General features: G+C 32.7%; 1 protein-coding gene across 1 annotated transcript; it reads left to right on the forward strand.

Moving 5' to 3' along the window:
• The first annotated feature begins 1,547 nt into the window (after positions 1-1,547).
• LOC127095156 (uncharacterized) lies at positions 1,548-2,679 on the forward strand. Its single transcript, XM_051033888.1, has 2 exons — positions 1,548-1,715; positions 1,865-2,679. Exons 1-2 carry the CDS (start codon positions 1,619-1,621, stop codon positions 2,440-2,442), a joined length of 675 nt encoding a protein of 224 aa, XP_050889845.1. The 5' UTR covers positions 1,548-1,618; the 3' UTR covers positions 2,443-2,679.
• The last annotated feature ends 7,462 nt before the right edge of the window (positions 2,680-10,141 follow it).

Below are 10,141 nucleotides of genomic sequence, written 5' to 3' on the forward strand. Positions count from 1 at the left end.
AAAGAAGAAGTCCCGCAATATTCAATGTTCCCTAGTGAAAACTCACCCAACAGTGATGCCATGATCTTTCTCTTCACCCGCTTATCTAGTTGTATGATCCATGCCCACTTAAGATGTGCAAAACTTCATACCCAACTTTGAAGTGCTTTCTTATGATAGAAAAATGGCTCGTTCCCTGGTTAGGGTGTTTTATCCATCTTACACGATTTCGCGATACGGTTTCCAATATAAGTTAACACCCCGTTGTCGTAGTATTCAATAGGTAAGTTGGAGATCCTTATCCACATTGCGAGATTCTCTATGACGTCGTTGTTAGGGCAGAAGTTCCCGCACCAAAGTCTCACAGTGAGATAGTGATAAAAAAATGAACCCCAATCCTTCCGTTTGTGCAACCTTCTGATCTTCTTCGTTTGTGAAGGTGACCAAGTAATAATCTTGACCTAAGTCAACAATATTCAGTATTCCATGCTTTGTGCACTAGATATGCAATCTGTTTTCCAATGCTTTAAATCTGATTCTACGTCCTAGCAATTTTACTATCACTCATTTTCTCCAAGGTTCGCAATTCACTTTTCTTCCTTTTCAGGTCAAACGAATTCAGGGCATTCATAATCCCCGCCTTTCTTTCTTCAATCTTCAGTCCTTCTTGGTCTTCACATTCAATCTCTGATAGTTCTTCCATCGAGTGGGTGGATGACTCACCTGTAACAATCTTATTAAAGGACATCACACAGTCGGAATTAGGCATTTCCAATTGCAGCGCGGAGTGTGCGATGGGATAAAGAGGGAGATAACGTCTTCATCCGTTCTATTTTTGACTTTCTTGGAACTCCACTCGTGCATATCTTCATTGACGTGCATTGAATCTTGGTTTGATGGCACAAACCCTAAAGGAGAGGGGAACATGCAAACCCAAGCAAAGCTTCAAACAACCATATCCCAACCGATTGGTCCCTAATCCGAAGATTAGGAGTATAAATCATCTCAATAAGAGACACCCCCGTTGAAGCCTATAGGAGTTGTCGTGTCAAAAAAGCGATGGAAATCACTTTTCGTCATGTCTGAAAATCGTCTCCTTCATGTCGGAATTCTCCTTCACCGAACTTTCCGCTATGCCGAAAATCACCTCCTCAAATTAGTAAGAAGATTTTTTTTTTGAATTAATATGATTTGACATATCTTACAAGAAATTTGAAGTTTAGAAAAATAGAAACATACTTAAAACTACTAAGTGCAAAATTATATTTCGTAAACATTTTTATTTAGGAGGAAATATATATAATATTATGCCTATTGTTCAACGCTACACATACGCTCATTCTTGTAAAGAAAAGTAGAATAAATTATAGAAGATGGTATACGGAGAAAGAAAAAAAAAGTTAGAGGCTGATCCATTACGAGTATTAATAGACTTTTTGCGTTGGAGTGAAATGCACTCAAAGTTCTTAAATGTGGTTTAGTGTGGAAAAAAAATGTCTTGTGGTACATCATAAAGTTTCAACCACTTGCTTCATTTTTTTTTCTTTCTTTCTATATAAAGCACTAATCCTAGTGCACTAAACCACAAACTCATTCTTCAATAGAAATTAACCTGAAAACTCTAAACATAAACACAATCATGCATATCCTCTCTTTTTTCTTAGCACTCCTTGCTATAATACATGGAATACAAGCAGTTGATTACACTGTCACCAACACTGCTCTCTCTACTTCAGGTATTATTACTATTTTCAATACAAGTCGTTGATACAAAATAAAATTAATTTTAGAATAGCGGCGCAGTTTATTGTCTGTTTGTCTATTATTTCTATATAGTCTTGATTGATTATATATATAATGAAATTAATCTAACAACTAATATCAGGTGGAGTACGTTTCCGTGATCAAATAGGAGATCAATATGCGACACAAACTCTAGACTCTGCCACACGATTCATACGGAAAGTGTTCCAACAAAACAACCCGACCAACCGGAAGAACGTGCAGAAGGTGAGTTTATTCATCGACGACATGGATGGAGTTGCGTTTACAAGCGGTAATGAAATTCATGTTAGTGCAAGATATGTTAATGGCTACAGCGGTGATGTGAGAAAAGAAATTACAGGAGTATTATATCATGAAATGACACATGTTTGGCAGTGGAATGGAAATGGTCAAGGTAATGGTGGACTAATTGAAGGTATAGCAGATTATGTGAGATTGAAAGCAAATTATGCACCTACTCATTGGGTTAAAGCAGGACAAGGAGATAAATGGGATCATGGCTATGATGTTACTGCTCATTTTTTGGATTATTGTGATAGTTTAAAAAATGGATTTGTGGCAAAGTTGAATAAGTTGATGAGCAGTGGTTATAGTGATCAATTCTTTGTTCAGCTTTTGGGGAAGACAGTTGATCAGTTATGGAAAGAGTATAAGGCAAAGTATGGTAATATAGCCTAACTATTTATATAGTAGCTTATTGATTAAATGTATGAATAAGTGACTATGTAATAAAATTGTCTGAAATTCTAAATATTCAGACTTATAAGTTAACTTATGATCTATCATAAAAAAAATTATGAATAAATGACTTTGTACTTATAAGAAATAGGGGACAGTTACTCAACTAAGGTGTCAAAATAAGAAAAGATGCAAGGTTATTTCACATGATATATTTTATATAATTGCAATTCAATAGTCTCTTTTATCTTTTTATTATCGTAGAACAAGTGATTCTAAATATAAGAGGAGAAAATGAATTATGATATTTAAAATTCAAAAATAATTTATAAAAATTATGAATATGAAAAACGTCTATGTTAGTATAAGCAAACAAATAGAGCAACACAATAATGGAAAGATGAGATAAGGGTTATAAAGATTGCACCTGGGATTTATCATGATTCGGTCTAAACCACTTGACCTACTCTAATTTTCAAGAGTTTCCACTAAAATAAACTTGATCTTTTACAAGATTAGCCCAAACAGCCTTCAACAACAACTTGAGCTTTTACACTGAATTAACCCGCAGACATTCCAACAACAAACATAGCTTTTACACATACTAGATCAAGAACCTTTTTCTCAAGCTTTTTTTTTTCCAGGTTTATCTTGCAACCTTCAAATCTTTTACAAAGATATTACATTAGAGAATCACACTTTTGAATAAAATTCAGCACAAAATCAGTACAACACAACTCTGAGAAGAAATTGTTTCACCCTCTTGACACTAAGGAAACTCTAGTGAAAAAAGAAATTATAGAAGAAAATAGAGTAGAAAGAATAGTAGAAGTTTTTTATTCAAAAAACTTGTGTGAAATGAAGAAAATATAGGAAAAATATCTGACTCAAAAATGAAATGATCCATGGGTTATTTTAATGATTTAATTGATTAACCCTATGTCTTAATCGATTAACCAACTCAAATATGGAAAGTTTGAGTTCCAATATTATCTAATTGATTAATAGCTCATTTAGTCGATTAAAAGGCGTTACAATTAAGTTTAATCGATTGGAGGAAGCCCTTAATCGATTAACCAATGTAAAGTACCTTCTTAATTGATTAATCAAACTACTACTAATCAATTTAGTGTGTGCTCGTAAAGGTTTTAAGACATTTTATAAAAAAATAATAGAGGTTTTAAGAGCTCTCTATTTCTCTCCCTCTCCCTCTCTCGCGCGCACGATCTGTGTGCGCGTGTGTGTGTGTGCGCGCGCGCGTGTGTCCCTATGTGTGTGTGTTGCTTTAGTACCTCAAAACTTAATCTTGATCCTTTTATAATTTAATTGATCAGTCTAAAACACTCAGCACAATAGCATATGAGTTTTCATACTTTCTCTCTTTATTCAGATCTTCAAGTTCTTTTGCTTTATTCAACATTTACTAGCACTTCAATTGGAACTTAAACACATCTTACTGATGAGGCTTAAGATATATCTTCTTGATCATATGTCATAATCAGAAACAACTGGATACTTGATATCAACTCCCTTTTTGACATTTGTCACAAAGATCTCTTGAAAGAGCTATCAACAACAAAAGTCATTTGACTTAAGATGTTTTCTTCATTGATATTGCTTCTACAATTGTCATAATTAAAATTGTACTTGACAGTTTCCATCATTAAAATCATGGTTATACCTGCATAGCACATAGATTTATATTCTTCCCCTTTTTGATGATGATAACACATCTCACATGGATGTGGAAAAACAAAATACGGTAGATATAAATAGTGGAGTGATTAACTCTCCATAATAGATAAATATAGTATACTCTACTCCCTTTGAGAGTATATTTATCCCTCTTTGCCATCATAAAAAAGGCAGAAAAATAAGCAACATATAGACCACATATATCAAACAATTAGGAAGAAAATAACTTATAATTAATTTTGAAGAAAAAGTTCGACTATAATAAAGCAATAAAAGTTTGCTTGGGCTTTGAGATATAATTGCTTGGATTTGCTTTTTGTGCCTCATTTTCTTAGGTTGTATACCCCCTTTGCTAAAATACTTGTTAGAGGAATAACTGAATGGACTAAGCATTTAAGTAAGCACTTGTTTGAGGAATAACTGGAGTTTTTCGAGTTTATTCTCTACCAAATTATTTAACTTAAACCATAAGGAAATTTTTATATTCTTTCCTTTTGATAGAGAATCAAACAAAATTCTTTTTGAATCGCTTGATAAGAGAGTTGATCTTTAAGAACCATTTCCTCTTTGGTGAGGTATCTTCTAAAGAATTTCCTATTCAATAAACCACTTCTAAAGAGTTCATTCTTTATTATTAGTGGAATCTTCAGACTAATGTTTCGTGCAACTTTTCTTGATTTTCAATTTGATCCTTAAAGGTGCAAAGCATTCCTGCAATTATTCCATTCTATCCATGATAAGGCTTTCTATACACTCTTATATCCATGGGTTTAAGTTGTATTCCAAGGTATCTCTTAATTGTATCAACTATGAGGTTGAGATACCACAACCTCCCCCTAAGAGGTCTAGCCTCTACCATAACTAAATGGCACCATATATTGTTTTGGTGGGTTGAAAACCTTATTGAAACTAAACCTACGGTGGGATATATCTCCATTGTTGTTGGTTCGTTTTGACATTGTTTCTAGCAGAAGTTTCAATTACCATTGATTCATTACATTGATAAATTGGATTTGTAATACATGGTTATTTGCAATATAACAAACGAATGGTCTAGGTGTTGTCAAACCCACAAGAGGTGGAATTGATACATAAGGTCGTGGAAGGTATGTTATGGGATTCATCTATATAATTGGGAAACTTCCACATGGTTGTTGAATTAAATAATCCACAATTGGTCATTGATTTCCCGCTATTGGGCCAAAGGTTTGTCCTCCTACATGGGACATGATGTTTCCGTGAATAATATCGTCATAAGGAAATACTTGAGGGATACCAAATTGTCAAGCTACTTTAGTTCTCCTATTTTCCCTATGCACCTTTCAAAATTGAAGATTATCATGATTGTATGTATTGTTTGTCATTGGGTTCCCCCTAAGGTTATCCATGGAAAAAATACCATACTTTGAATAATAAAGAGTTAAAGGTACATTTTGTATAGGAATCCATTGAAGCTAGAAAATCCTTGTTCTTGCATTTATCGACTCTATTTTCGTAGCAATGCCTATTTTATGTTAATTCCATTGAACTCCTTGTTGTTGATCTATGTGCTTGCATGTAAAACTACTTATATTTGTTGAGATGATCTCAATGTCAATACCATGGTTTTGATTATGACAACACTTTATGTCAAACTGCATAATATGAAGTCATTTACCAATCAATATGAATTTAGTGTCCAAGATGCCCTTAAAAAAATATCTCTTAAAATACTAAGGAAAAATATCACGCACACTCAAATATTTTAAAGCCTCTTTGACTTTATAAAAACACAAAAAAAAATGTTTTATATGCCTAACTAATGGATTAAAGAGTGTTTTAATAAATTATGAGTTTTTTTTACTTGGTGTAATCAATAAACATAATAGGTATAATCGTTTAACACCTTTGTAATGCCTCCCAATCGATTAGAGTAACCTTTAATCGATTAGTGACGACAAAATTCAAAAACTTTCCTTTTTAAGATTATCTAATCAATTAACTGCTAAGGTTAATCGATTAGGAGCATTAAAAATCCCATGGATTGTTTTTCTTTTTAGCAAAATTTTCTCCTATAAATAGTGGGTTTCTTCTTATTTCAAAATACACACAGTTAACATATTTCTACTATACTTTTCACTTTCTACTCTCATCTTCACTCATTATCTTTTCTTCACTATATTTGCCTTAGTTCTTTAAGAGTGAAATATATATCTCTGATAGTTTTGTTCTTCAATTAAGAGGACTTTGTTTATCGTGTGATATCTCTTTAGGAAAATTGTTGTTGAATTCGTGGGCTAAACAAGTGAAAAGCTCTTATTTGATTTGTGAGACTAGCCAGTCAAATATATGTTTGGTTTTTGAGCTCAGTCTGGTGTAAAACCTTTGTTTGGTTATGAGATTAACATGATGTAAAACATTGTGTTTAGTTGTAATAATTTTATGGTCATAACTTGTGAAATCTCACATTCAGATCAAAATGGAAACTCTCAAGAGAAAACTCTTAGGGACAAGAGTGGGCCAAGTGGTTAGGTCAAACCTGTATAAATCTCTGGTGTATTTTTCTCCTCTCTTATCTTTTTACATTTCTATTATTTATTTATTTTCGCAATGTTTTCTTCTCTTCATCTCTCTGATTTTTCTTTTCTTTAATTATTTCCCTGCCTATTTTGTGTTTGTTTTACAAAATATTTTTAAATGTGTTTATAAAATATTTTAATTGGACATCATTTTTTAAACTTCGAATATCCTCCCCTCTTGTGTATGGAGTCACTTATTTAGCAAGTGGTATCATATTATAACTCATGTTATAAGATTAATTGTCACGAAAGGTAGAATAATGAATTCAAACAATTATTTTAATATGAAGACTTTCTTGAATACACATCCACCTTTTAATGCTGAAAGGTTTGATTTATGAAAACTATAATGAAACTTTTCATGGAAGCCAATAATCTTGAATTATGGGACTTTGTAACCAATGGTTTGTTCATTCCTACTTATTATAATGATAATAGAGCCGTAAATAAACCATATTTTCTTTGGATCGAAGAAGACAATAGAAATGCAAAAGTTGGGTCTAAAGCTAAGTATTTAATGATAAGTGTTTTAAGCACTACAAATTACTTTATGTCTTTAATTGAAATTCTGCCAAGGAAGTATGAGATACTCTTAAGATGATCTATGGAGATTTTACCAAGATCGAACAAGAGAGAATGAGCATACATATCCAGGAAGTTGAGACACCAAATAAAAATGAAGGTCATCTTCATAGATGGTGCTCAAACATTAGAATCCTGATAGGTTGTGTTAGAAGCTTGATATATAACAAATATCTCAGACTCAAGAGTTTGTGTCACAACTTTGATCCAATCCTTAATTCGAAAGATAGAAATGTTTGTGTTGAGTTTCAGGAGAAATCTAAGAAAGGGGAGATCATTGTAAAACTCAACAAATTAATTCAGTTGCAATAAGATGAAAGAAGGAGTTATAGAACTTTTGAAATAATATTCGTCATTATCATCTTCATCTTCATCAGAGATATATGAAGAAGTTGTCAATGAATCAAAGCTAGAAGTACCGTTTGAAAAGACTAGCACGATAAATGAACAATCCTCTAAAGAGTCATCATCTGATAGAATATTTTAAGAAGCTTCACCAATTAGATTATTTGAAGAATCAACATCCAGTGAAAATTTTGAAGAAGCTTCATCCAGTAGAATCAATGATATCTAGTATAATTTTTGAAGAATTAACATTCAAAATAACTTTTGGATATTCATCGTCACATGAAAAAGAATCAAACTCAAGAGACTCATGCAAAGATATTTTCAAAGATATCTCTTATAACTTGTCCTAATATTCACATTAAGCATTCTATAAGAACGACAAAAAAATCATATGAAGGACATATTTGCTTAAAAGCCTCTGATGAAGAAGATGAGGTAACTACTTTAACTCATGAGAAAATATTTAAGTTGGGTGTTAAAATTAGTAAATAAAATGAAAAACTAGAAAAGAACATCAAAGACTTATAAGGGTATACCAAATTTATTGAGAATAGTCAAAAGGCAGTTGGAAATGAAATATTTGAAACTAAATGCAATTAGAAAAATGTGAAACATGCTAGTCATTAAGAAATGAGGTAACCATTTTGCATGAAACCCTGGGAAAATTCAGTGAAGGTAAAAAGAATTTAGATTTAATTATGTCTAATTAAAGAACTTCCTACAATAAAAAATGGCTTCGGTTATATACCTAATAGATGATTTAGTAATATTTGTCATAATATGCTCGATTATTTAGAGCCTTATTGTATTCCAAATTAAATAATTTAAGTTTGTCTAAAGCGAATAACGTTAGACCTCTTGAATTCACTAATGCACTAGGATCCAAAAAGATTTGGGTACTAAAGGTGAAAACATAATTTGCTTTGCATTAATACTTTGAAGCTTTGAAATGATCCTTTTGAAAATTTAAAGAAGTTGTGCAAAATGTTGGACTTGAAACTTCACACACAAGAGGGGGGTGAATTGTGTGGTTTGGAAAAACTTTGTTTTGAAAAAATTTGAGAAATAAAATCAGAGTTTGAAAACATTTTCGAAACCTTAGCAACGAAATAAGTAAACAACATAAAATAAAATGCAAAATTTAAAGGAGTTTAAGGGAAAGAGATGAACAACACGATATATAGAGGCTCAGTCAAAAACAAAAAACCTACTTCTCTTCCCAATAATTGATCTTGAGAGTTTTCAATAATAATTGAGAGTTTTTAGTAGGAAAGACTCACGAACCACCTTATATAAGGAAATGATGGTTGACCTTCAACCAAATAATACAAGACGATAGATTTAGCTTGTGTGTCTTCTCTTGGTGAATTAAAACGATTAATATTCTTCTCCATAAATGGTAAATTGAAGCGGCTATTCTTCTTTCCATGAACTTTGTAAGCTTTTACACGAGCTGAGATCACGAACCTTATTCCTTGAATTTATACGGGGTAACCCATAGCCTGTGATATTTTATACAAGGCTGATCTCGAACCTTCCAAGATTTTATATGGGCTGAGATTGAACCTAATGAAAGCTTTTATGCGGGATGAACTTTCGAACCTAATATTGGTTTTAATAGTGGGATGACAAATAACCTATAAGATTTTATAACGGGTTAATCTCGAACCTAAGTTGGAACTAAATCACATAATCCCAACCCAAAGCTTTTAAATGAGTTTAGCTTCTAAGCCAAATAAATCCCTAATCGGACAATATTCAACTAAGGTGTATACAAAAGATTTCCTTGGTGAATTTAAAATTCTACCTTTTCCAGAATTACAATAGTATCCTCACTCATAATATGACATTCCTTACAAAAGAACTTAGGTTAAAATATTAGTGAGAGAAAGTTTTAAAAAAAGTTCAGAGAGAGTGTGAGACTTTAAAGTGTCAAAACAAGATTCTGAATGAAATTAAATGAGAATCACCATCTTTGAGGAGGCCAACAAGCTATCTAGTGATGAATTCATCACAAAGACGAAGTACCCCACTTCAGATGGATCCCCTAGATACCCAAAAAACAACTTTCATATCAAACCAAGGCAACCATTACTACAATATTATACCATTCAGGCTCAAGACTGTCGACGCCACATACCAGTGACTAATGGATGTTGTGTTCTCTCATCAGATAGGGAGGAAGGTTTACATTGATGGCATGATAGTAAAGACCATTAAAGGAATAATCCATTCAAAGGATTTGAAAGATGTCCTACAATCAGTTAGAATTATAATATGCGTCTAAATCCTGCCAAGTGTTCCTTCAGAGTCTAGGTTGGGAAGTTCCTAGGCTCCATCATCACAATGAGGGCACCAGAGCCAATTTGGAAAAGTTTCGGGCCATCATCACAATGAGAAGCCTTGCAAACGTCAGAGAGGTGCAAAAACTCGCCGACTATCTCATTACTTCACCTTAATTTCTCTCATGCGCGGGAAAAAATGCCTTCCTTTTCTTTGTCGCCTTGAAGAAGAAA

The sequence above is a fragment of the Lathyrus oleraceus genome, chromosome 6 (assembly GCF_024323335.1).
Source record: "Lathyrus oleraceus cultivar Zhongwan6 chromosome 6, CAAS_Psat_ZW6_1.0, whole genome shotgun sequence".
Classification (NCBI taxonomy): Eukaryota; Viridiplantae; Streptophyta; class Magnoliopsida; order Fabales; family Fabaceae; genus Lathyrus; species Lathyrus oleraceus.

Bases quoted from the DNA above. Each gene is read 5' to 3' on its own strand.
- LOC127095156 (XM_051033888.1), top strand. From the start codon at position 1,619: ATGCATATCCTCTCTTTTTTCTTAGCACTCCTTGCTATAATACATGGA. The intron at 1,716-1,864 runs GTATTATTACTA...AACTAATATCAG, and splicing joins CACTGCTCTCTCTACTTCAG to GTGGAGTACGTTTCCGTGAT.